Source organism: Chroicocephalus ridibundus, chromosome 1, assembly GCF_963924245.1.
Source record: "Chroicocephalus ridibundus chromosome 1, bChrRid1.1, whole genome shotgun sequence".
Taxonomy (NCBI): Eukaryota; Metazoa; Chordata; class Aves; order Charadriiformes; family Laridae; genus Chroicocephalus; species Chroicocephalus ridibundus.
In genome coordinates this window covers 152311405-152338985 of record NC_086284.1, presented here as the reverse complement: position 1 = coordinate 152338985, position 27581 = coordinate 152311405, and the positions used below count along the sequence as shown (strand labels likewise).

Below are 27581 nucleotides of genomic sequence, written 5' to 3'. Positions count from 1 at the left end.
ATAATGCTCTACCAAAAAAAAGGATGGCTTTTGTTTCTCTGCTCTTTTGTTGAGTCTCGCCCAGAGGAGCAGCTGGATGGGCATGATCTTGTGGTGTGTGAACTGCGCACCATAAATCTCACAGGCGCGGTGGGCAAGAGGGAGCTTCTCTGCCACGTCTCCCTCACGCTGGCAAGGGTTTTCTCCCACCTTACTGCTTCACAAAGGACACACGTGGCCAAGCAGTGCGTTCGGTGGAGAGCAGGCGTTGAAAACCAAGTGGGCCAGGATAAGGTGATCTGCTCTGTCTACACGTCTCAGGATATCTGAGCTCCATGCTGCCACTTGCCTGAATGGGGGCTGCAGGACCCATCTTGTCTCCGGAGACTTTCCCTGTCCACTCTGGCTGCCGATCAAATGTACGAAACATGTTTCACCCAGAAGCATCTCTGCAGTATGTACTAACAAGAGGTTTCTCCTCCTCCCAGCAGTCCAGCTGCCTCTAGCGTAAACCGTGCACAGCAGGGCACATTTCACCAGGGAAGGGGAAGATTAATTTCTCCTCCAGCTGAAGCTGTCTGGAATTGCTTTAAGACCGGCAAAATGCAACTGCTCAGCTTGCAATGTGCCCAGCGCACATGTGCCCGAACAATGCCAGTGGATTTTTAACCACCAGGACTCGCTAAGACCTATATACAGTATCACTTCTCAAAAGACAGGATCTCTGGAAACTCCATCCCGTTTCCTTCCCCAAACGCACACATGGCCCCCAGCACTGTGGTTCAGCAGTGACTCGGAGGGAAGATCCCTGACTCTGGACACGCTTCCCGTGCTCTCCTGGGTCTCCCTCAGAGGCCTTCTGTCCCATACGGAGCCAGCCCACCTTACAAGAGCTCGCACGAACCCAACTTTCCCACCATGGAGTCCACGTGAGGTAGCACACGTCATGTCACGGATGGGGACAGCCCCAGCTGGGTGTTCGGGGTGACAGGAGGCAGTGGGAGGATTTGCTATTTGCCTGACGTGCTGGCTCTCTGATTTAAGTTCCTTAACCCCCTCAGGCTCAGCTGTGACTCACTGCTGGTATTTGATCATATTTTCAGAGCAGGATTAATTACGCTTTACTGCTTGTTCACATAACGGACTAGTATCATCTTCAAAGGCCCGTTCTTTAGAGGAGGAGGAAGGAGACATGCCCCATAATTTAGTGACCACTGCTTCTAAATGAGAAGGTTAATAGCTTGACCACTCCATATTTTAACACCCAAGCCTTTTTCCCTCTCTAATTGTGAAGCATAATGGTTTTTTATTTCCATATGGCAGTTCCCTGTGGGGCTTTGTCTATATGTATAAATCAAAGCCTTTTTGGGGCTCGGGGGCAGATCCTGCCCTCACCCAGGCCATAAAGTGGGGTCAGCCCCGCAGCTGCCAGCCAAGTTACCCCATTTTCTATGCCACTCAGGTAACCGGCAGGATGGTTGGGTGCAGAGTACTTTTGCAAATTGGACTGTTTATCTATCTAGGTGATTACATACAGCATTAACTTCGAGCAGGTGATTTTTTTGATGCCGTGGTCTAGCAGGGCAGACAGCATCCTGGGCACTGAGGTGGACGGACAGAGCTGCTGGCATACATCCCTGTCTTCCCAGAAGGAAAACAAGGCTTAAATGTGAGGGTGAACCAGGAAGGCTGAATACAAGAAACCCAAAACTTGAAAGCTGTTAAGTGCAGAAGAAAGAATAAATCAGCCGGCCCTTCTTCCTGCCAATGAAGGCCTTTCTCCATTACACATTTACCTGTATTTTCATCAAGTCACAGATTTAAAACAACTCAGGTGATTCCATGGGAGCAACCCTTCCACCAGGTCGTTTGTGGTAGGATCCTCACCTTGAATTCAGGGGAAAGCAGAGGTGCATTGGCAGGGCTGTTTGGGGAGCTGGGAACTGACGCCTAGAGGTACCTCTGGCCAAGACTGAGATTTATTTCTCAGATCCCTGTTCAGGAGCCTACGGCATCCCTCCTGCCTAATGCCTGACTGTAAGGAGTGCTAGCAGCTTGTATTGACACCCTATTAGCATGGGAAATGCTGGAGCTGAGCCTGAAGTGTTTAATGAGAGGTAGGAAATGAAAACCAGCTGGAGAAGTCGATGGATGACAGTGTCACTGATGGCAGAAGCAGGTCTTTGCTTTCCACTTCTACACTGCTGCTTTAAACTAGACTAGTGAGCAAGAGAGGTGACCAGCCGCTGTCATTGTGTGCCCTGTCTTAAATACATCGCATGGCCTAAGCCGACACCTCCGAAAGCCTCTGAACAGTAGAGTTGCCATGGAGGACACAAGGGCTCCATCAGCCAGGCAGGGTTGCTTCCCAGCAGACAGTTATTTCATCAGTAAGGAGACCACTGCCATGCAAACTATGCCCAGGAAGCAACCCTTTTGGGCAGCTTCGGAACATTGATTTTTCATGGCAACTGGAGCACAAGCACATGCAAACCCATTCCAGTGGCCCAGGCTTCCTGGATTTAGTATTCCTGGCAGATGCGTGTACAAAGCAGTGTGCTGCGGGGGGAAGGCTGAACCAGGGGGCCTAAGGAGATGGTAACACCCCACATCGCTACTGGTACTGCTCACCCTGTGCTCTGCAGCACGCCTAATGGCAACAGCCGTGCTGCCTTGCAGGCCCCCTACCCCCATTCACGCTGCGGCGCTCAGACCCTGGGGAAGATGCTTTCTGGGCTGGGTACCAGGCTGGGGTACAGGGATGTGCTGCTGCTTGATGCCTTGGAAGAAGGAAGCTGCTGCCTGTAAAATGCAGTCTAAAAGCATTTCCCAGCCCCTGTGGAAATGCAGTAGGAAGAACAGCCTGCCTTTTCCAGGCTCACTGTCACCCCTTGGCTGGCCAGGCAACCCCCGCCTCACCAGACACAGCTGCTGGAGAGGTTGGGTGAGAAGGGGTGGAGGCAGCTCCTTGGTGCCGCTGCCGGCATCTCAGGTCTGTTCTAGTGCACATTTGGCACTAATGGAAATAGACCCTAAGGTGAAGACTGTGCTCCCGTGGAGAGTCAGGCTTTCCCTTAACTGGTCGACAGAAAGAGCTGTGTATCTTAAAACTCCCTAGTTACAAGCGGGACTGTTCTGGGAAAGGTCTGGAGATGACTAACCGGATTAGTCACTAGCTCTTTCCCTTTGAGGCTGGGCACTTAAAATCCCTTCACTCCACGAACCTGCCAGCTAACCCCCCCTTCAAGCTGCCTACAGTGACTTTTCTCTGAGCAGCTTGACGTCCAAACAGGTTTTGAAACTCTCTCGTGGACCTTGTTCTGATTGAGACCTGCCTGAATTATTTATGCCAGATCCTAGCTGTTCTCCTTGCACTGAAACCCAATCCTAGTAGATGTGTGTCTAAATGAGTTTAAATTGTGTTTATGCTGGGTGAGTTTAATTACATGTACTGATTTAAGTAAACCAGTAAAAGTGCAGTTTAAACTGATTCAAGATCATCTACATTAAGGATCTGGAAATAAAATCAATTTTGTTATATGCCAGGGAAACTTTTCTCCAAGTAGGCCAGACCTCATAGTAAAGCCAGTACCAGGAATTTCAACTCCCTGCCTTTGGTATTTACAGAGAAACTGGATTAAGCCTCTCCATCTCACCTAGAATAATAATGTTTAGCATGTAAGTAGCATTTTACAATTTCAAAGCAATAAACACCGAGATACCATGGTAATGAGAGCTGACAAGGCACTAACATTAACTAATTAAGCCTCGCAGCCTCCCTGAGGTATCTAAATAGGACCGTTCCAATTTATAGATGAGGAAGATATATATATGAATTGATTTACTCAAAGGCACAGAGCAATTCAGTGAAAGAGCTGGAACCACAGCTCAGTCCTCCATGAGGCTCTGCCTTATTTCTAGACCCGTGCATCAGTGTAACCCAGTATCCCATTCTTAGCAGGATTTAGAAACAAATTACTTCTAATTTCTGTCGACTGCTATGGAAGGAATGGGATTTGAATATCTCCCTAGCCAAATGCGGCAGCAATGAGCGGAGGTATCGGTGGGGTTGCAAATGGATGCTGGTGAAGTCACAGCGAGTTGGCATTCCGGAGTTGCCCTCACCGCAGAAGCAGCATAGCAGGAAAAGCAACTAACAGGTGGGTGTCAAATAAAGTGTTGGAAAGGACTGTGTTAGCTTAAACCATCCTGGGTCTTGCCTTTCCAACCCCCACAACAGCTGTAGTAATTGGTATGCACACAGCCATCCCATTTTTTAATTTGTATGGATTTAGCGGATTACATCAACACTGAATCTGGCCTGGAAACCTCCATGGGGAGCACAGCTTTGGCACCAGTTCTGAACAGGAACCCTCTTGCTCCGTGCAGGTAGGTACCCAGCAAACCCTCTCGTAGCTCTCTGAGATCAGCAGCTTTAGCCAGGAGACCAAGCTTTCCCTCGCATCATGTCTTTAGGTCCAGGCTATGAAAGGCTGGTTACAACAAAGGAAATTCCAGCCACACTGCCAGACCTGCTTTGGTACCTCTAATCCCCGTCTAAGATGGTGTTGAGCAGAGAACCGCATCATTATGGGTCGTAAGCAAAACGGTCTTTTAATTCCCCTGAAAGAACATCGTTTTTCTCTCCTGGAGGGACTGATGTGGAGCTCCCCTACATGTGGAACACGGCCCTGCTGTGAAGCATCCTCTGCATTTCATCTGGGGCTGTTTTCTTTGCCTGCGAGCTCCTTGCCTCCGCAGCGTGCTGCACCTGAGCCAAACAAGCTCCGGCTGCGGCGGTGAATCCCAATGAGCCTCTCACCGGGAGTTCGGAGGCAGTCTATAGGAACCAGTACCAGAGCGCACAGTATGCCTATCAGCACCATTGCTAACCGCTGGTCTGGAAACAATTAAAATATCTCTTTGTTTACGCCGTAGCACTGCTGCCTGTGGAATAGCTGCGGACGGCATAAGTAGAGACAACAGAGCTGGAGAGACATGAAAGCATGTGGGTTTTGCGTGTCTCTCCGCTCTGCTTCCCGCTGAGGTTTCCAGGGCAGATCGCTAGCTCACCCTCTTCTTTTGCGGCCATCCAAGCCAGCCCTCCTCGGACTCCTCTCTCTGCTGGATGTAGGGACCAGTGCCCGGCAGCAGCTGTGAGCATGGCTGACCACAAACAAACGCAGACACAGTGGGGCCCCTCTCAGTGCTACTCTTTGGGGAAGATTCGGAAAGATCCAGATTCCCTGGCTTTAAATCCGTCGCCGCAAATTATTGTTCGCCTGTTGATTGCTCTCTAGGGGACCAAACATCAAGTTACAACCTGTGGTTTTCAGCCCCAGTGGATTAAGAGCAGAAAATCTGTTGAGACCTAAGGCTTAGATCTGGTGGTTTGATATGTAGTTTAGTAAAGCACACAGGAGAGGAGCCACGATGGAGGGGGCTTTACCACATCAGTGCTAGCCAAATTCCCAGTAGGTAGATGTTTTTCGACTAACTAAGAGAGCCGATGCAAACTAAAAAGGGCACGATGTTGCTAATTTTCTGCCCAGACTGATGGTGATGTGTGTCGTTGCTGTTACTCTTCATGGAAAAAGTGGCTGCACTTCAGTAACGTGAAATTACTCCTACTTTCCAATGGCTTGCTCAGCTGCAAATAGAGTTGTGAAGGAAATATGGGAGATATTACAAAAAGCATCTTCAGTTTTTCAGATGCTACATCAGGTTCGCAGGAGTGACTCTTTTCCCCTTAACTTGTACATTGAAGACACTGAATGTGTACATCCAGGAGATGAAACAAATTCTGCGCCAAATTTTTGCAATTGTACTCTCCACGGAGTAACAGCTCGGGTCTGCGCATGAGGACTTGGAGGGTGCATTCTAATGAAGCAACTGGTTCTTGAGCAGATGAGCCTCAAATCCACGTTGCCCATGATGCAGGCTGCAGGAATCATGGCAAACCTCCTGGTTACTCAAAGCTCAAGAGAAATGTTAGTGTCGCAGCTAGATCTACAGCCCTGTTTATGTTAGCTAAAGTTTAAATGTAGCTGTATCAATATCATATACCTGACTTCAGCAACAGACCTTGTGCAAGCTGGTTCCCTGCAACACAGTGCCAAATAAGTGAGAATGACAGTGTTTTCTTGTGCGACTCCTGTTTCCAACTCCTGTCTCCCAAAGTTTTCCAGCACTGTCCACGCAGACCCTTGCTCTCCGTCGTGCCTCCGCTCAGCAGCTGTTGTCTGCACCCACCCATCTCTTCCCCACTCATTCTCTGCCTTAACATCTGGCTCTCCTTTTTATTGACTCCCTCATCTTTTCTCTTGATAACTTAAATTTTCACATTGTTGGGCTGCTCAGACCTCACATTTTGTACCTTCCTTATCTCACCACCTTATTCAACCCTGCAGCATCCCACTCACCAGCAGAACCTCCTCCTTCACCTTGCCTTCACTATGCATTTTTTTCCTTTTTCTCTGTTCAGCTTCTCCCTCCATGATTTTACTGTCTCTTTCGGCCACTTCCTCCTCTTTCCCTTTATTCCTCACAGCATTCCCGCTCCTTCCAATCCCCAAGTGTTTGTGACTACAGACTTTTCCATACTCCCTCCTAATTAGGAAGCAGATGTATAGACTCCTCCACTTCCCACCTCTCTCAGCATTTACCAGTCTCTCTCATCCTACACAGTCTCTTGACTACACCCATGTCCCCTAGTCCAAATCTGCTTTCCCCTCCTCCAGCACTTAATTGTCAAAGAAACAGGACTTGCCTTGTTGTTCCACTCCTCTTGGCTTTCACGCATCTTATTTCAGCCCCTTGTGTGCCACTGCTGTCCCTACTTATAGGACCACAACTAGTGGCTCAAAATAAGTCATTATCAAAGCCCAGCATGGCTTTCTTCTCTCGATTCCCCTGCTTTAGTTACAGGAAGGAAAGTTTCTCACCTGCTTTCATGCTCCGTCTGTGATCCCTCCAGCTGCCTCCATGAACCCAGCCCCACCACTACCCAGAAAAATCTGTGCCCTCATTTTCACGGTATGTGCCTCAGTTTCCCTGACTTGTTGTCTGAGTCGGAAAGGCAGAGCAAGGGATTAAAGCCAGACCGCCCAATGCTAAGTACTCCACTTCAGTCGTTGCTCTGTTCAGGAAGGCTTTTCAACCATGCTATGTAAAACACAAAATCTCTTTGCTCAGGAGGCCTTGAAAAGGGAACAAGAAACTTGAAGATGGATCAACATACAAAGAGTCCTAGAAGGTACAAGTGGATTGGTGTGAAAATGGGAGGCTAAATCACAACTGTCTTCTACTTCGTAACTCAGAAAGCAAAAAGAAGCAAAGGCAGTGAGATTGGCTGGTGATGGACTATTGAGGAAGGTCAACAAAAACAAGGGAGCAATAAAATTCAGAAGTGCTAGAAGAACTGAAGCAATTCACACAGCAAAATGCAAAAGTTCTGTTTTGAAGAAATGTTGGGTTTAATCTATTCTTAAATTGTTTACCCTAAATTTGGGAAACCCGAACTTCCCAAAGCCCTGTGCTTATGAGAATGTCCTGCCAGTGAGAACAGAGTCTGAGGTTTGGCTGGTCCTTCTGCAAGTGCTTTTGAGTCCTTACAAGGGAAGACTGCAGGTCCTCCTGTGCCTAGTTTATAGAAACCTAGTCAGCGAGGCTTTAGCCTAAAGCCATGAAGTAGAAATGCAAGGAAGTTTTTTTTTAAAAGAGATCCTTATCAATGATAGTATCACTTCAGCTGGTGAGGAACTGATCTGTACTTGTCAGTAATCCATTCTCTTTCAGAGGTGGGCTACAAGAGATCTACCTGTCATTAACCTAATATTACATTAACCTAATATTACATTTAAGCTTTGCCAAATCGGGCACGTATTGCAGGTCTTTCTGGAGAAAGTGGAAAGCATTCCTCCCTTCTTTTTGTTTCCAGGTGAAATGATTTGTCTCATACAGGAACGGGGACGGTCAGTCCCTGCGTCCCCTACAACCTTTTCATTTGCTGTTGGCACTCTTAATTAGGTGTTTTTTTCTCAAGGAAACGAGCTCAGAAATCCAGAGAAGACCTCAAACAACAAAAACATGAGGCTTTCATTTGGTCCATCAGCCTCAGAGTTCTTTCTTAGTGTGGTTCTACATGGTACAAGCACTCAACTTACAGCCAGTTTGGGAAGAAAGGAAGAGAAAAAGCATAGAAAATAAGGGAGGAGTGTAAGTATGGAGGGAGGTGAGCAGCCAGGATTGGATATTGAGCTGAAAATTCAGTAGGTAGATGAAGTCTTACCAATAGCCTAGGAAAAAAAATTATCAAGAGGAAGAATATAGCATACTGGGAAAGGACACTGGTCAGAGCAGGTTTTGGTTTTGTTAGTTATGAGCAGGAAACTCATAACCAAAGGTGGCTTGGAATGGGAGAAGCACACGGATTTGTGAATGGAGGTATTTACCAAAGAAGAGGAAATGACATGTTGTCCTCACCAAGCCTTTGCCTACTGTTGAACAGCAGTGGGAGAGCAGAGATTTTTGTGCTTGCATAATAAATCTAAACTGATTTAAGAACAGTGTAAGAATCTCCAAAGCGAAACAACCTTAAGTGATCCGTGGGCAGCCCCCAGCATTCCTGCATAAAAAGAACAACATAAGAGGAACGCAGCCCGACAGAAGTAATGGGGACGATAGAGGGAGCCAAATTAATTCAAAAAAATGTTAGGCAAAATTGGGACCGTAGCTCTTCCGACAAAAAGAGAGATTAGGAGTCTTTATGAAGGTTCACGAAATCTCAGTGGGATAGAAAGTGGGCGTACTACACAGCTATTTGACCTAGTGTCAAGAACAAGCGAAGGTGCAGCAGTAAGGTAAGCCATGGCTGGACATTACAGGAATTCAGGGAGGAATGTTGGGATAGAACAAGACAGAAACACGGCGTAAACTCCCCTTACACCACCAGAGGACAAAACGTTAGCTCCATGGAAGAACAGAAGAATCGGGCATTAAGTAATACTGGAGAGTTCTGTAACCGGCCCAAAGGAAACTGTGTCTGAGGATTTGTCACCCCAAGATTTCTCACGCAAGCTATTGGTATTTTACAGTGATTCTGTGTGTTGGCAAAGTCCTATAAATTAGCCTGTGCTCTCCTCTTCAGCAGTTACCATCTTGTAGCCAGAGCTGGTTTAATCCAGTGCAGGCAGATACAATACACCAGAGATCAGATGCTGCCTTCCTGAAGATCAAGTCTTGGAGTCATTGTGCCTTGAAACAGAGTCAGAGTTTCAGTATAATATATCGGTCTCCTACAAATAATAAATTAGATAAGTCAAAAGGGTTTTTTGGGGGGAAAACAGACGCAAAGGAAGGCAATTAATAAACCAATCAAACAGTGTACATTTTGGCAAAAGCCTTGGTGGGGAAGGCCTCGGAAATCTATGCTGTGGGTGTGAAATTAACAGCAAAGCAGATTGAGGTGTGTCTGAGGAATGATATAAGAGGCCTGATGCTACCTCTTATATCATCCTCGTTACCACTCCATTTCTCAAGGCACCCTCGCAGCCCCCCAAAGAGCACGGCAGTTGCTGGTACCAGAGCAGCCCAGCAGCCCTCCTAATCCAGCCTTCTCACTTCAACAGTTGCCATTCTCTCACACTTCAAAGAAAGAAAGGTGCGAGAAACCCCGTAGTGGACAATTATAGAATAACCTGCCCCACAAGGGAAGTTTCTCCCTAATCCCTCACCATCAGTTAGCGGTTATGTTGTGCCTTAAAGCCTGGCGGTTTATATCCCTTCTAAAATTTATTTATATCCTGTCTAATGTGACCATGAATGTTCTCAGTATCCATACAAATGTCTAATCCTTTTCTGAATCCTGCTAATCTCCCGGCTTCAATGAAACCTCATGGTAACAAATGCCATGTGTTAATTACACATGGTACAAATATTTCCTTGCACCATTTTAAATTTGCTTCCTTCCAATTTCACTGGGTATCCCTTGATCCTGCAATATGAAAAAGGGCAATGAAATCAGAGCTTGTTCATTCTTGCCAAGCCATGCTGCTGTCTCTTGATTTGTTTCTTCTCTAAACTAGCTGTTCCCACCCTCGGCCAAAGTTTTGCCCGGGTCAGGCTGTTAGGCACTGGCCTAGGGCACAGCACAAAGCTTATGCCTTCACCTTATTCTCTGTTGCCAAGTTCATTTTGAAGGGAAAAAGAAAGAGGAAACCTTGAAAGTCTCAACAGTGCATGCTTGAGGTTGCGGACGCTGATATCAGACTGCTCTGCGTCAGCTGGTATGAGCTCAGCAGCAATACGATGACGCTGATTGATGCCACCGGCCTTTCCCTCTCTGATGCCTCCAAGTCAGAGACGGAGCAGGACGTCTGCAGCGTGGTTTCCCCTTAGCCTGATCCAGCCGCTCTTCAGGCTGCTCCTGAAAGGGGAGGTCCCCCTCCTACCCCATCTCAGGCATTTCACTGCTTCCTTGCATCTGTGCTGATGATCACCAGGCCGTGGGATTTGTCCAGTCAGTTCCCAGCCTAATCTCTGCATGTCCCCGCTCTGCTGTTTTGCGCTGAGCCCCAACATTCACCAGCAGCAGCCCATCACTCTCATCCCGTCGGAGATAGCACTGGAAGCAGCAAGGGAATGTAAGGTGTGAAGAAGAGAGGCTAAAGATGAGAAAGTTAACAGAATAAAGGAAAGGAAAGGCTAGGAAAAGTGGGACTGGTACAAAATGGCCCTGGCCAGTGAAGGTAGGAAGGAGCGGAGGGAACGAACTCCCAAACTGTGTTTAAACACCAGCTTTGCAATGGCTTCACTGGAGGGGAGACCCGAAGCTGGTGCAGCTGTGCACAGTGACACTTTCCAACTGTTTTGAAGCCGGACTACGGAAGCAAACTGAGAGGCTGTAAAGTGATGCAGCCACAGCAGGCAAAGCTGTAGCAGCCTGGTGTTTTGCTGACGCTCTATGTCCCCTTCGGGCAGTCCTGCAAAAAAATAACAAACATCCTCACTGGTGCTGGATGTTTTTCCGTCATAGATTTCAAAACAGGGCAGCGTTAAGCTCTTCGTTTCAGAGCCAGGAGGAACAGAGGTACTGGGTGTACAGGTGGGATGCAAAGGCGCCTGACGGCAGAGGAGAACCAGAAGCGTCCCTTGGGCTCCCTCACTCAAAAATACAAAGCGAGAACAGAAATCCCGCAGGGTTTCCCCCTCCACAGTGGCCCCAGCAGCTCCCCACCACCCCAACCAGCCGCCGCCACCTTTGGTGACCATCCAGAGAGCCCGGGGCGGGCACCGGGGCTGAAGCACGGTCCCCGGCGCCCTGGGGACGGGAGAAGGAAGGAGACCCAACCGGGCTGAGGGAAGGGGCCGAGGCGGGGCGGAGGGCTGAGGCGATGGGCAGAGGCGGGTGCCCCCCGAGGCGAGGTGGGGCGACGGCGACACGGAGGTTCGCCGGTCGGCGGGGACGCGCCCCGAGTCCGCCGAGGGGCTTAGCCGCGAGCGGCGCTTCGTCCCGTCGCCTCACTCCGGCGGGGGAGCACCGCCCAGGGGAGGCCGGGGCGCCCCTTCCCGCCTCGGCGCAGGGTGGAGGGGACACGGGAGCCGCCGCGTCCGAGGGGACAACGGCCGCCGCCGACCGGCCCCGCCCACCCCCGGTGGCCCCGCCCCCCCGGTGGGCGTGTCCACGCGGGCGCGGGGGGGACTGTTGTTGTGATGAGCGCCGGCTCCACCCCCTCCTCGTGCCCGGGCCCCGCCCACCCCCGCCCTCACGCCTTTTGGCCCCGCCCCGCCGGGCCCCTCCGCGCCTCCCCATTCGCTCTCCCGCCCGGCGCCCCGCCTCCCCCCCCCGCGGGACTCCGCCTCTCCCCTCCCGGGTCCGTCCGCCCGTCCCCGGTCCCCCCGTCTTCCCCCCCCCCCCCCCCGCGTCGCCCCGGGCCCATCTGTTCCCGGCGGCGCGGCGGTTGCGCTGCGGGGCGCGGGTGGCGGCGGAGGAGGAGGAGAAGAAGAAGGAGGAGGAGGAGGAGGAGGAGGAGGAGGAGGATGGGCCCGCGCAGCGGCGGCCGCCGGCGGCAGGGGCAGCAGCAGCGCCCCCGCCGGCCCTAGCCGCCCCCGCGCCGGCGCCGAGCCGCCCCATGCGCGGGCGGCAGCGAGGGGGCAGCGCGGGGCCGCCGGGGGGCGGCCGCTGAGAGCGGCGTGGCGCCGGGGGGCGGGCGGAGCCGGAGCGCCGAGCGGCGGCGGCACGCAGCCGCCCGCTGGAGTGAGGCAGCGAGCGGGCGGCAGGCAGCAGGCAGGCAGCCGGTGGCGGCGGCGGGAGATGTGCCCGGAGGAGGACGGCGGCTGCGGCGGCGGTGGCGGCGGTGGGGGGGGCGGCGTGGCCGGCACCGGCGGCTCAGAGGCGGCGGTGGCGCTGGACGAGCTCCGCTCCTGGTGGGAAGTCCCGGCCATCGCGCACTTCTGCTCCCTCTTCCGCACCGCCTTCCGCCTGCCCGACTTCGAGATCGAGGTGAGAGACCCGCGGCCGCCGGCCCCCGCACGCTGCGGGCAGCCCGACGGGCTGTTTCCCTGCCGCCGCGCCCTCCCCGCCGCGCTCCGGCTGCCCGACGGGTCCCCGCTCTCCGCGCGGGGGGCACCCCCTTCCACCCCGCGGTGAAGCCGCTGGATCCCGGGGTGATGCGCCGCCGGGTTCCCCCCTCCGCTTGCGGCAGATGCAACAACTTCCCCGTCCCTGCCGGGCGCGCTCGAAAACTTTCGGCGCGCCCGTCCCGGGGCGGTGGCGGGCAGGACCCCCACACCCCCACCCCATCCCCCGGCTCTGGAGCCGGCGGAGCGCTCGGCGGGGGCAGCCGCCGGCGGAGCGGAGCCGGCCGCCGCCGGGCCGCATTGTTCCGCCGGGCCGGTGTCCGCACACAAAGGTTGGGGGGGGGGGGACGACGGACGGACGGACGGGGACACAACGGGACGGACGCGGCCGCGGCACGGAGCCGGCGGTGGGTCCCCCGTGCCCAAAATGGTGGCGGCGAGAGGCGGGCCCGGCCCCGGTAACCCCCCACCTCCCCCGTGGGTACCCGCGGCTGTGGTTGGGGGGGGGCGGGCGGGGAGGTCCCCAGCCCGCGCCTAAGTTGGTCCCTTTTGTTGGAGGAAGGAGGTCCCCACTTGGCCGGTGCCGCTGCGGGGTTGGGGGGGGGGGGGGGGGGGCGCGGAGGGTCGCCGCCGAGCCGAGCCGGGCGGCGGGAGGTGCGGCCGTTCCCCCGCATCCCGGTGAGGCCGGGGGGCTGCTCCGCGGGGCACCGCGCCGCTCATTGTGCGGCTCCGCCGAGGCTGCGGGCGAGCGATGGTGCCTTCCCCCCGCGCAGGGAAAACTCTCGGCTTTCGTACCTCTTTTACCCATTTTCCTCTGTAACTTTCTTGTGTTCCCCCCTTTTTTTTTTTTTCTTTTTCCTTCTTTTTTTTGTTTTTAATTCTGGTTTTTCGCGTGCGTGGCTAATGTTCCGTAAATATTTTGTGCTCTGGCGACAAATGTTACAAACAAAGTGTGTCCTGGTAGGAAATCTTTTGTGCTTGCTGTGAAAAGCTATTCTTGCCAGCGCGTTGGCAATAAACCGGGGTGAATAACGTGGTGGCGTGTGTTTTTTGTTGTTGGTTTTGTTGGGGTTTTTGTGTTGTTGTTTTTTTTTTTTTTTTTTAAGACAGTAATTGCCCCGTGAATGCGAATTCCAAAGATGCTTAAAAGTTCAATGGGATGCGCGAAGCCCTAAAGAGCAAAACTCCTCGAGCAGGATGTGAATTTCTGAAGAGGGGGAATCCCTTATGCGGTGCGAAATCTTGAAAGGGGATAAGGTCTCTCAATGATGCAACTTCTTGCGAAAGGGAACTCCCCTCCCCCTCCTATTGATGCCAAACCATTAAAGGGGGAGGCTCTCCGGGCCCAGCAGCGCAAAGTCTTGAAGGAACCTGAATTTACAATGATAAAAGGGCCAAGGCAGTAGCCTTTCACCTTTGGAGGCAATTAGCATCTGGCTTGCTTCACAAATGAAGTAAATGTGGGCTCCCCTTTGGTTCCCGGAGCACGCTTAGGGTGGGGGAGTTAACATCATTCGGAACAAATTAACTCGCTTTTTTGGGGGGATGCCCGGGACAAGGAGAGCGTGTGGGTTGGTGCTGGGGGTGTCACAGAACAGAAGCGGCACATGGAAAACATCGCCAAAAAAACCTCTTGCGCGCATGGATGGCCTGCAGCATTTGGCAGACATGGGTTTCAAAGGATGGCGTTTGTCCGAGGGATGGTGGAAATTGCGGTTAAAATCGGGACGCTGCGAGAGGACGGATGCAGCTGTCAGAACTCGGCATCCTCGGGCACATGGCGTAAATCTCCTTCCCCAGCATGGCGTGAGCGGCACGGTGTGAGGTTTCAAAACTTGCTGTTCCTTGAAGCTCACTGTCTTGTTACCCCTTGCCTGATGAAGTTGTTCCAGTCTCATCACTGGTTTCAGGGATACTTGGGAAGGGCACTTTGCACAAAGAGCTTGCCCAAACGGTTCATGGTGTGAAACCGATGGCCAGCATAGAGACTTATACTTTTCTTTTAAGGAGTATTGCTTTGTATGATTTTTTGGTTTGTACTTTATTTGGCTGTATAAATAAGGTTCCCCTCTTGATTTTGGACCTAATAATGCCAGTGTCTGTTCTGCTGTTTGGCTGCTGCCTCTTGAGGTGGGCTTTGAGGTTCAAGGGTGTCTGAATAAAGCAGAGGTGGCCGATCTTGTAGGGGTGTAGGGAAATGCTAGGACATGAGACAGATATTAGGGCAAAATAAAACCTTAGCCAACCATCAAAAACTGAAACTGCTCATGTACAAATGGTACTTTCTTGCTTTAGCTTTGGTTATTGTGGGGAGGTGTGCTTGTGGCTGAATGCCAGCAGTTTGAGAAGTTACTGTCCCTTCCCTTGGAAGTTACTGCCCCTGATCGGTAAGCCAGGGGTGAGTGTCCCGGTCCATTTGGATGCAAAGTAAAACAGGTGGTTTGGGTGGACCTTTTTCCTTGTAGGGAAGCAGAACTGGAGAGCTGGGGTGGCTCACCTCAGAGGGTTTCAGCTGGAGGATGGTTGTGCTCAAACTCCTCGAGCTTCATGGCAAATGTCTGTCCAGCTGTGTCCCCAGTGTCTAAGGGATGGCCTTACTCTGGATGCAGTTGGCTCTTCTTGGAGGATATTCCAAGGAGGGCCAAGCTCTCAAGTTAAATCCTGGTTGGTGTCTTTTTTCTTTTTCTTTTTTTTTTTTTTTTCCTGATACCGGTGTATCTCCATCCGGGAGTTTGGTGCTAAACTCTTACAACATTGTTACAAAAAGTGAAAGTTTTAAACAAACCTTAATTCTGCTTGTAACAAATATCCTCTGCTCTCTCCCTCCCCCCAATTTTAGGAGGGGGTGAGGTCAACAAACAAAAAAACAACAACAAAAAAACCCCCAGCTGTAGTTATCTTTTGTTTTGTTTTTTCTCCCCCCCTCACTGTTTTTTTTTTTTTTTCTTCTGGTGGGTCTGCCCATAGCTAGCTGGAAGGCTCTGTAATGATAGGCCATCTGGACCCATCCCTCCTGTGCTGAGCAGATTTGCTGATGGTATTTGAGAAGTTTGGGGGCTTTAGTACAGGGAGGCAGCACGGAGCACGCTCTCTTTTTTTTTTTTTTTTAATTATTTTTTTTCTTTCTTTTTAAATGCAAACCTTTTGCCCTCTACTTATTGGCCCAAAAGAAAGTGAAGCTTCCAGATGCGGAGCTGCCATCAACAGCTGGATGTCAGAAACCTGGGGAGCAGATGTTTTGTTTTCTTTTTGCTGGACCCCAGTGCGTAGACACTACAGGGAAGGGATGTCCAAAACTGGAAGAAAGGAGAGCATCCATCAGGCCGGGCCCTGGGCATTGTTCAGGGAGGGGGTGGACGCAGCCGGCCCCCATGCTGGCTCTGGCAGATGCAGGCGCCTGATGAGGCGCAGGGCTCCTCTTTTCAAATCTCTGCTGCAGCATCACCCGGCGATGGACTCAGAAGGGGTTCAGCCACTGCCAGCGGGTCAAAAGTTCAGTGGGCCAGAAGCGGGTGCTTCGGAGACGCGTTTGGCTTCACGCCGTGTTTTTACGTGGATCTCTGAGGATGGCAGCGCTTCTGCCTTCTGGGGTGGGTTTTGCCCCCACCCAACCCCCCCTTTTAAATGGCTGCCTTGTCAGCCATCTGCTGTACAAAACTTTCATGCCACTTCAAATGTGGACTTTGAGATGTGTTGGTTTGGTTGTTGTGGCTTCTTTCTCTGTGGTTTGTAAAATCTGTGTCACGTGGGTTTGTCCTTACCTACTTTTAATAGTAGTCCAGTGGGAAAAGGTTTGGCTGTACAGGGCACGTCTTTTTTTTTTTTTTTTTTTTTTTTTTTTTGGTAAGCATTGCCTTGATGGACAGAAAAGATGCTTTCCACAGTCAAGTTAGTGCAGGCGATGATAGGGAGTGATTTGTTTTCCCTCTTCAAGACCGGACTGTAATGTGGGACACCTCTTGTGACAACGTATCTCCTGGCTGGGTGCCCTCCCCTCCACAACTGAAATATCCTCCTGGCAGCTGCAGAGATTGTTTGCATCGAAAATATTAGGAGAATATTTAACGTTTTCAACCGTATTTCAGCACAACTTGAAAACACTGGACAGAAGCCAGCGTGGCTCGGCCACCCAGCTCTTTGGCATGTGCTCCCAGGAGCTGTGGGCTGAAACATTTAGGAACTTCTGCCCGGGTAGGTCGAGGGGAGGTGACTTTCCAGAACGTGCTTGAAAATAGTCAAAACATTGTTGTTAACTTAGTTTATTTGGAAAAGGGGGAAAAGCCACATTACACAGGGAAAACATAAATCTTTTCCTGTGGTTTTTAAAAGCGCCTTTGGGCAAATTGCCTCTGCTGTTAACTTCACTACAGCTTTAAGATGCTTTTCCTTGCCTCTTGCCCCTTCCTAGCACTTCGGGCTCGGGCTCTGGCTCTACTTTAATGTTCCCTCCTCCCACCCACAGACAGGGCACTGCTGCTCTTGCCCACCTTTTCCCTCCTGTAGTGTGGTATCTGCCATGTCGGTTCTCGAACAGGCTCTTTCTGTCAGGAATATTATGTGGCTTTTGCAAACCAGCGATGGCTACTGCTCCCGCGGGTCCCACAGGAGGAGGAAGAGTGTGGAGAGAGGGAGAGCTGTGCTGCGACTCTGTGAAGGAGAGAGCAAAGAACAGGGTTTCTTCTATTTGTGCAAACCAGATGCAGCTTTAAAAGCAAAAATGTATTTTTTTTTTCAATGTGTTAAACTCTAAATGTGTTAGAATTTTAGTATGAAAAAATTATTTTTCCTAGTGAGGACAGAATGGCTGAGTGCGTTTTAACCTCCACTGTCCTGTTGTGTTAGGTCCTGCTGAAATTTCTCTGTGGAGCCCCTTGGTTGCATCCCTTGTGATCCGTGACACCAAAACGACACAACCTTCCTGTTCTGTCAGTGGTTTGTACAGCGTATATTGCCCAGGCAGTGTGGTACCATATCTGAGTGCTAAGCCTTCACCCCTCTGTAGCTATTCTGGTCTGGTGCTGCATTATTACTTGTATTACAGTAGCATGTACAGCATCTACTGATGCCTCGTCGTGTTGTATGATAGCTGAGATGGCCAGGTAGTTTCTGTTCAGAATTTGCGAGCTAATTAAGATCAACGTAACAAGTAGGTGCAGCAAGCTGATGAAAATGTCAGTGAATTCATGTAGGTCAGCTCTACTCATAGAGGGTAACTCTGAGTTCAACACCTCTTCAGTAGAATACAGTTCGGGCATTAGGATGTCTGTCCCTCTTCCCGTTAGCCTGTTGGCTGGAGGCAACGTTGAAGCGGAAGGGAATGGGCTGTCTGAAATGAGAGCGAACAATACATCTGCTCACTAAAACTTAACTCTCACGTAAAGCACCTGGCTTTAGAAAAAGCAAATTGTCTGAGGAAAGCTAGAGTAATTGGCAGTGCGAGAAGAAGCGCCATATGGCGAGGAGACAGGGTTGGAAAAAATGATGGACTTCAAACATCCTGAAAAGAGAAAGTGTCAGCCCCATTGTGCAGAGAGACCCATTTATGGACCGCTGTGTGAATTCAGGTTATAGCGCAGTCAATCCATGGTGGCTCTGCTTCCCCCCGGGCAGCATTGGCTTCGTCGGGGTAGAGGGTGTGAGCTGCGTATTTGTTGTTCGAAAATCAAGTTTAAAAAAACCAAAATGAAATGGAGGGGTAGTATTTTTTTTATTATTCTTTCCACCTGTCCCATCCAGTGTTTGGTTTAGTCGCTTTGACAGTGCCTCATCCCTCTCCCCGTGTGTGTTCCAGCGGCAGTTCTTACTTTGCTGGTCTTCACTTTTGCTGCCTTGGTTATTCTGTTCATAATAGAATCATTAACACTCTACATGTCAGTATTGGGCTCTAGAGTTCATTGAGATTAATGGAGGGGGAGGCAGAGAGATACTTCTCAGAGCTGTTGTTTCAAGTGGTCTGCAAATTGGAAAGCATTGTATCAGTTTCCATTTCAAATGCAAGTCACATCTTTCCCAACTGTAGATCTTAAACTTTTTAACAAGTGTTTACATTTTATATAATGAGACTAGTATAATTGGGTACAAAAAAAAAAAAAAGGGAATAGGTAGTTCAGGAGGCTGATATGTGAGTTAAAACATTATCTTAAGCCTCTGAAAAGAAACAAGAAGTGACTGCACACAGCCAAAGGGTGTCTGAACAATGGATAAGGAAGGTTATTTTGACAGCAACATTTTGAAAGGATCTGACTTAGGTGACAGAGGAGTCAGGGAATGACTGTAGCAGTGGAAGGCAGAAGAGAAAGAGGAACTCGATAAGAATTTCAGAAATTTGGATGGAGTACGTGGGGATTGATAGTTACAGACTTTCTGTGGTGTTAGTAGTTGGAGGCAACTGCCTCTTCTGCTAGCACAGCTGACTCTGGAAATCATGTCTGGTGTTAGCTGAAGTGTTTCTGTGCCCACAAGTTTAACGGTTTAAGCTGAACTTAATTAAAAACCAATTTAAGATAATCTGCTTCAAGTCTTTCCCCGCTAGAAAAGAAAAAAAAAAAATTATGTTTTGTGTAGTAGCTTCAATATGACTTCGCAGTTTGCTTTGTTTACAAAGACTCGCCACCACAAACCTGTACCAATTCAATGCAGCTGACATGAACTTCTGCACAGCGCGTCTACATGAGGCCTCAAAAGTTTGTTGCTTTTGGAATTCGCTCTAACCAAACCAGCTAAAAGTAACACCTTTAAAGTGTTGCAGCTTTATACGTGGACCTGCTTAACTGCGGTCTTTCTCTCCCGGCGAATAATGCCGGCAGAGCTGTGCCATTCTGCCCCTGGCATCTGTTAAGTGCCTGCATGAAGGGTGAAGAATTAACTTTTGTAATGGCAATGGATGCTTTCATAGATTTCTTTCAGGCAAAAATCTCCTCGAGAAAAGGGCTAGAGGCAGAAATGACAACAGCCCCGGCAGTTAAAAGTTCTCGATTTAAAAGTTTACCCTGTAAACCTTATTGTAGGTAGGTATGAACATTTTTTTTTTTTTTTTCTCCCTCCTCGTTACCAGAAGCAACAGCATCTGCTGTGGTGGTGGGAACAATGCAGCCTAGTGATTCCTCCTTCCTTACAGTAGAGAATCCTGTTAAACACACAAGGCTGTGCCTCAGAGTGTATCCTTTCAGCAGGCTTGTTCCTTTTAATGGGTGCCCATTCCTGGGGTCTCCATTGTTTCACCAACAATAGCACTGGGGGCAGCTGATTTGGTTGACAGAAAATGTGTTAATTTAACAGATCTATTCCCTTTAGCCGGTCTCCTTCCTATTGTGCCCCAGTTCTCCCCCAGTTCCTGGGGAGGAGGGCCCCGAGAGCAGGGTCTGTTAGGTGGAGGGCTCCTGCAATTAGGAGGGGTTTGCGGCCTTTTGTGTGAGGAACAGAAAACAGCTGATGGGTAAAAGCGTGGTTTGCTTACCGCTAGAACACATATTTTCCTGCTTTTTTGGGGGGGCTTTTAAGTCCGCCTTTACCGGGGACGGGGGAATAACTTGACACCACGGGCTGATGGCAGTCAAGGTCTTTGCTTTGCTCCGAGGTGGCCTCGCAACCCAACGTGGCAACTGCTTGCAGAGCTGGCTCAACTTCTTGATGAACTCTTTATATCCTGTAAATGCCTCGCTAAAACACCAGCCCTCCACTGAAAAAGCGAAGCTGCTGATATCACGCAGGGTAGGGCTGCTGAGGGCTGCCTGGAGAAGGCAGTGTGCAAAGTTAATACTGAACAATTTGAAACATGAGGGGTGTAATGGTTCTCAGGCCACCTCTGCCCTGGGCTAGGCCACCACTGAGGGGTGTAATGGTCCTCAGGCCACCTCTGCCCTGGGCCAGGCCACCAGTTTAACGCAGTTTTGTGACTGATCTGGTTTAAATGGTTGCAAGCTCTTCACCCTAGATGTACTTACACTGGTTCAGGTCTTTCCTCTATTAATGTAGCTTAGTTCAGCAACACGGTGGTGGCGGTGTCTCTGTCGGTTTTTACACCGGTGTGGTCGAGCTGGTGTGTTCAGCCTGGTGGGAAGGAGGGCACACATGCTGCTGAGGGAGCAATGAAACCCGAAGCTTTGGTTTCAGGGGCTGCCAGCCGCCAGAAGGACCATCTCGGTCTCTTTCAAGCTCCTGCCCTGGCTGTGCTTCTGACTCTGTGGTCTGCTCCTGCTGCGCCACCAGCCCAGCTGCTCACTGAGTGTGCTTTTGCGGGGTCGTGGTGCTGCGGTGGGAGTGGGACCTCCTGCTTTTGGCAGCCGCAAGCTGCCGGGTTGATCCACCATGGCTCTTGAAACTCTAGCCTTAGTCTGAGTTTTGGTTGCTGGGGCTGGTGATGTAAAAGGAGCTCTGGAGGGTCTTTTTCTTCCTCGTTGGTAAAGCCATTAATTCTCCACCTCTTTCTCTCCAGCTAAGGCTGTCGTAAAAGGGCTGGAGCTTTGCATGGCCGAAAGGTTGGAAGGCAGAGCTAGTTTGCTCATTTTCTGGGGACCCCTGTACGCGGGGAGTTGTGTGGCAGCAAAAATATTCATATATCCATAACACAAGGCGAAAAGGGTTGTGGTTGGTTTTGGTTTGTGGTTGTTTGTGGGTTTTTTTTCCTTGCTTGGGTTTTTTGTTTGTTTTAGGAGGCAAAGGGTGAGAGTTCACTCAAAGAGCTTGACTCTTAATAGAGCTTGTCATTGTTGCTAATATAAAACAAATGATGAGCATGGGAGAGGAGTCAAAGGCTCCCTCTTCTGGTGTGCTGGGAAGGTTCAAATGCTGAAAAATAAGCAAAGGGGGGAAAAAACAGGGAGCAAGACCTCTTCCGTGCTTTCCTGCGGTAATTCAAGACCTCGCTTAGGCCTAACCCTTACTGGCCCAGCACATAAGTTTCTTCATGACTCCTGAATAAATAACATTAAGGGTGCTCTGTAAAAGTGAAATGCATTTTCAAATGCAAACTACGTTGCACTTGCACATAAAAGTGAGTCTTAGTTTCAGAAGGGTTCCCAGTCTGAACATGGAGGATGGCAGCCCTTCACATCCCCGCATCTGATGTTTCTCAGTGCTTCTCCTTACTTTTCCTCTTTTCTGCATCCTCCTCTCGCAAAGGTCATGCCTTGTCCCATGCAGCTCCCAGGCCACATGTGTGCGTTGACATTTAAACATGTTTGGGATGATTGCAGGGGCCAAATGTGGTGGGCACTCTCTACAGAAACTGCCTGTGCAAGACTCCAAGCACTCCTGTTGCTTTTGGTTGAGTCAGCCAAGAATCCAAAACTTATTCATGGGTGATTGATGGAGAAATGTGCACAAGGAGCAATGTTTTGTTGGGATTTTTAGATGAGTTTTCTGAAAATCCTTGTATAAAGTGCAGTTGTGAGTACCTCTGAAATTAATAGGATTTCAGGGCATTAGAGAAGTAACTTCTTTTTTTTTTTTTTTTTTTCCCTTTCCTATTTTTTGTATTCTTCACTGGAGAGTTTGACATCACGTGGCCATTTTTCCTGCGGTGTTAGTGTGGACTCATCAGCAGTGTCTGCTGGAACCTGAGGACATCAGTTCTCAAGCTACCTTCCCACGGCAGCTCCTGCCACCCGTCACGGATGGCAGTAAAACTGTTCACCCGGATTAAAAGCCCGCAACTTTTTTTTTTTTCTTTAAGTGAGCTGCATCTAACCAGGAGTGGTTCCCCCAGCCGGTTCCCTCTGCAGCCCCACAAAAGGGTTGTACCAGCATGACTGAAGCGGCAGCACAGGAATGGAAACAGGCAGCGGGGAGGGGAAGGGCTTTTTATAGCTGACCCTTCTGCTGAAAGAAACGCTTATCGCGCTGCAGCCCTGGGTAGCAGGTGGAGTGAGACTGCACAGGTAACAAGAGGTCATGCAGCAAGGGAGGGGGGCACCTGGGGAAGAACCCTGGCCAACCTCTTCAGAGGGTTTTGGGGGTTGTTTGTGGGTACTAAATCAAGGCTTGCTGTATTTCTTTTTTCCAGTTAGAAGAAGTTTAATCTAAAAGTTGATGGTGGACAACTTTAACTTGTCCTTTAAATGGTCCTTTAAATTGTTCCTTCCAAAGTCAGAACTGAATATGCAGTTAAAATCGGTTAAATTTCACTGTAGCTGACCGTCTTGCACCAAAAACAAAAGTGAAAAGTTTTATTATCTTTCATAGAAATTCAGGCTTTTTTCTTTTAAATAAACAAACCATTTTTTTCCCGAAAAAGTTTTCCTTTTGGTCACCCAGTGATGCAGGTATCTGTCCATCGGGATTTGCTTGCCTGTGCTGAAGAGGCCGGAGTGGCTTGCCTTGTCCGATAGGGCAGCCGTGTAGAATAAACAGGGAATAGCAGTCTCAATTTCCTTTCTTTCAGCCTGATACAAGGTGCCGAGGCACAGAAGACTATTTTGCCCTTAAGATAATTGTGTGTTGGAGAGGATCAAAGGGCTTGAGGGTTTTGGGTGGTTTTTTTTTTTTTGGTTGAAAGGGGATTTTCTCCATGGACAGCTGCAGTAGTGCATTAGTGGTGCAATGGATTATCTTTCCATGATCTGTAGGATCTCAACCAGCTATCGGGGGGCCCCGCTGAAGGCTGCTGCTTGGGGGAGGCAGAGTGAAAGTCTCCTGTAACAGGGAGACCTGTAATGCCTGGGAGCTCGGACCACTTGACTCCCCCTGCCCCAGCAGGGCGGGTGGTGCTGGGTGGATATTCTTAGACTGCTGATAGTGCCGGGGAGCATGGGGAAAGGCAGCCCAGCTTTCGGTTGTGATTAACTGCAGCTGATGCCCTGCATCCACCCTGCTCTCCGATGGAAGTGCTTATTAAGGAATGTGAGAAGGGAGCTGATTCCAGCTGCTGCGGCATCCCGTAAAGGGCAATGTGTAATTTGGGAGGGTGTTACGAGTCCCTCGGCAGAACAAACTACTCACTGTAGTAAGTGTCTGACCTGCCAAAAGCCTGAACTTTCTCATTTTGGGAAGTTTTGGATGATGGCTGATCCGCAAATAGCCATGGCATTGAGAGGGAGTCCCTTCACATGCGTGGACGGGTATCTCCGTATCCTTGCTCTGTGCAGGGTGGGGGGAGGCGGCGCAAGTGGCCTGACTGTGGCCAGGGTGGCAAGAGGGGATGGGACGGGGCTTGGTGCTATCAGAGGTGGAGATCAGGTCATGCTGTGCCTCCCTGACCTGGTTTCAGGGCCGGGGGAATGAGGGGGCTGGAATGCGCAGGGCGGCAGAGCTGTCAAGGAATGCGGGTCCCCAGGTGGCCGCTTCAGTCGCTTGCGCGCAAGTCGGGCTCGAATTGCATCTGTGTGCTGGTTAATAAGTGTCGGGGCAGCTCTGCCTTGGCAGGTTCTCCTGTGTGCCCTTCCTGCGGTAGCGGGATGCCAGACATAGGAGGATGACAATAATTTCTTGGTAGCCAATAAACTCCCCCTCTCGGCATTTTTAGAATTTTCTGCTAACCTGGTGACGCAAGTTTTATCAGTTTTGGGTTGTGTTTTTTTGTGTATAGCGAAGCACAAGCCAGGAAGAACCCAGCTTTGGATTTCAGGGCTGGGTTTTTTTTTCAGGACGGGCAGTTAGAAAGACTTGTCTTTTTATTTCAGTGAGCGGGACTGGTTTCAGAATTAAAGGATGAGCATGGACCGCCATAGGATGTTGTGTTGTTTTTCCTTGGAGGAGTAACTACAATTTATAATCATTGCCTAGTCCATAGCCAGTTGGCAGGAAGGCTGCTGCGAAGGGATTGATTATTAGTGGATGCTTCATTGTGCTGTCCAAGCCTGAATTTCTTGATCTAACCGGTTTCCTTCATTTGGAATGGCTGCAGTCAGCAGAGAGAAGAGAGGGACGTATGTCTTCCCTCTCGGCAGCACTGTTTCTTGTTCATGGGATATGCTCAGGAAAAAAAGGCTCAACAAAAAGTGTCAACACTTCAGTGTTCTCATAGAAAGCCAGCTGGCTGGCTGGCCGGCTGGGGACTGCTCGCAATTTTTCTCCTTCCTCTTGGGATTCTCTCTGTATTCGTTTTCAGCACGGTGACTTTAACGAAACCCGTGCTGTGTGGTGTGAGCATCCTGGAGGGCTCCGCTCTTTTCCTGGGAAAGGCACCGGGGGAGTGGAAGCGTCACCAGGAAGGTGATCTAGTGCTCAGAAATGGGAATGCCCACCCCGCGGTGCACAGGCACGCTGGCAGCTGCGGCAATCGGAGCTGAGTTAGCATTTAAACTGGCAGTAGAGGACGTACAGACGTACACAGATGTGACAGCGCAGGCTTGAGCTTGGAGAGCAACATCTGCCGGGCTCCTCGGATAAACACTGGGATGGTTCAGTCGTGCTGAACCACATCCTGCTGCAACTCTTCTGATAAACCTGGGCTTGCTTATTAAAAGTTAGCGTGTGTGCGGCAAGGCAAAAAGCAGCCGTGCCGCTGTTGCATAGTGGAGCAGCCAGCGCTGCTCTTCGGGAAAGGGGAGTTTCTGAGCTGGGTCTGAGCAGGAGTGGTCGTGCGAGTAAGGGACCGATGGAGGAGGCGATGTGGTGGGCTTGGGCTGGGCTGAGCTCCCTGTCTCCGCAGCCTCGCTGGGTTCAGGCTGAGTGGTAGCAGTTGGAAGAGGACAGCTGAGCTAATACTTAAAAAGCGGAGGGGCGGGGGGCTCCACACTAGACCTTGGAAGTATGATCCTAACCCTCTGCTTGTCTCCTCCTTTCCTCCCCCACTCCCAAAGCCCCTCTCTGTGTGGAAGTGTCCCAGTTCTTGCAGCTGTGTTAATTGTAATGGGTCATTTAGTCCTGAAATCCCTGTTTAAAAGGGGCAAGTCCTTGCCTCGTGTGACAGCTGCCGCCTTGCACTTTTCCCCAGGCTGGAAATAACTGCATATGACACAGGAGCAGAGCGCGGCGTGGGGGAGGGAGGAGGGTTTCTGGCTTCCTCTTAGTGCTGTAATGGCTTTGCTGTGTGACTCTTCTCCCATGTGGACCATCGCAGAGTCATGCCCCACATATTTAGCAGATCTCTCAGTTGGCAGTGCCTAGGCAATACGCTAACGGCCTGGTGCTTTCCGGGCTCTGGTTGACTGGAGTCTTCCTGGGCATCTGGGAGAGCAAGAGAAAGGGATGTAAGGTGGTGGTGACACAGGACACTTGCCTGGAGCATCAGGGAGCCTCTCTGGAGCCAATGCGCTTGCCCATCTGGAAGGGGGAACCAGCTGTTCTGTGTAGAGGCAGGGACAAGGAGAGGGAAGGCGGAACGGTTTCCACTCCCTGCTCCCATCCCCTCCCCAAAAATCCAAAGCCTTCAGCCCATGGAAACCTGGCCAGCTTTTCCTTCTAGCTGAAGGGCTGTCTCCTGATTGGAATGACAGCTTTGAACTGGAAGACATTATTTCATTAGCGTGCTAATCAGATACAGAGATTACCTGATTGGCTACTTAATAATTAAATGAAGTTGCCTGTAATTCTTTGAGCACACACAGAACTAATTAAATTAACCCTTCACTGCCCTGCATGCCTGGGGTGCACTTGTGTGAAATGGAGAGGGCAGCTTCCCCAATGTGGGGAGTGTGAGCAGAAGGTGGTGATGGTCGTGAAGTAGCCAGTCCTGGGCCACCAAGATGGTCTTTTCTTATCAAGAGCCTGGAGAGGAGGAGGCGACAAGCTATTATACCCTCCAGTTTAGTTGGTGTTTGGCCTACCTGGCATGTGATCATTGTGTCTGGCAATGTTCTACCAACAAATCTTGCCTCCACGTAGTCTAGAGAACACACTAGGCTTCTAGAAGTTGGTGCCCAGGCATGCCTTACAAAACAGCTTTGTGTATCACTTTATGAAGAGCAGTTCTTCAGGAGAAACAGTCAAGCAGAGATCAGAAGATGTTCTCCTGTACTTTTGAAGCGTTCTTCCCCGTCCCCACTGGCACACAGCCCCAATCAAGCCAGGTTGTCTCCACGTATTTGACAGGATTCCACTCATTAAACTTGTTGACCACCTAATTCTCTCCACTGTTTCAGTGGCTGCTTGAGGAACTGCATTTTGTGCATGCTCGCAGGAATACAAGTGTATTTGCTATAGTTTGAGGAAGACACAGAGGTCATATTCATGCCATAACTTTATTATAGATTTTTTTTAAAATGTGAAAACAGTAATACGCAGAAAGTTTCCCTGTGTTTTCCAGACTCACATTTTCCAGCCCCAAGATGTGCTCGAGCTTTCAGCTTCTGTAATGCTAGAGGTGTGGCACAGAGTTTGAAATTTATAGTGAAAGTCTAATTTTTATAACTTGTGAGAATACTGTTATCATGTTGAAGACACTCTGTGCTCGATTATTTCATTGCTTGGGTGAAAAGTCAGCGTCTATAATATTTTTTTTATCCGTTTTTAGTACTGAGCACTGGGTTGAAGCAACTGGGAAGCTACCTTATAATAATCCAACTCTGTTCCCTTGCTGCTGCCACCGTTTCCTTCTAGACTTTGCCCATACATGTTAAAATGAAACTGTCAAATTAAGCACATTTCACTGTCATCCAAGACTAAACTTGGCAGAGAAGAGCCCTTGGACCTTCTGGCCTAAGTTAACCACGGCTGGCTTCAGCTACTCCAGTAAGGAATTGATGCTCCTCTGTGCGGAATGGCTTTGCCCCCTACCCACGGTCCATGTGGCTGGATCTGTCCTCTTCTCCCCTGAAGATCGTTGGCTGCAGCAGTGCCCTCGGAGTCAGCTAGTCCTCAGCGGAGGGATAAATATTTGAGCTGCTGCTTTGTCTTTAGAACCCGGCTTTCACACAGCAGACAGGCAGCCTGAAATGCCTGCTAAAACAGGTCAGGGGACAGAAGAAAACAGGGAGGATGGGAAACAAAAGGGCAGCTTTCCGGGTAATTAGGTGGTTGCGGTGCTCCCTCGGGTAGGGAACATTCGCTGGTGAGAAATGATCCCCCGTGTTGACTCTCTGTAGACGTGGGTATGCTGACAGGGTTTGACAGAAGAGCCGAGAAAGCAAAGAGAAGGGCCAGCA

At 50.1% G+C, this 27581-nt stretch overlaps 1 protein-coding gene across 3 annotated transcripts in view; it reads left to right on the top strand.

Annotated features, from left to right (window-relative positions):
- Nucleotides 1-12060: 12060 nt before the first annotated feature.
- Nucleotides 12061-27581, top strand: part of LOC134526965 (chromatin remodeling regulator CECR2) — a 105052-nt gene continuing 89531 nt past the window's right edge. For 2 of the 3 annotated variants that reach the window (XM_063359337.1, XM_063359328.1), the window contains exon 1: nucleotides 12061-12481. In XM_063359337.1, coding sequence (XP_063215407.1) covers nucleotides 12293-12481 — 189 coding nt within the window. In that variant the 5' untranslated portion in view covers nucleotides 12061-12292. The remainder of the gene's footprint in view (nucleotides 12482-27581) is intronic. The other variant, XM_063359345.1, reaches the window with a different exon arrangement.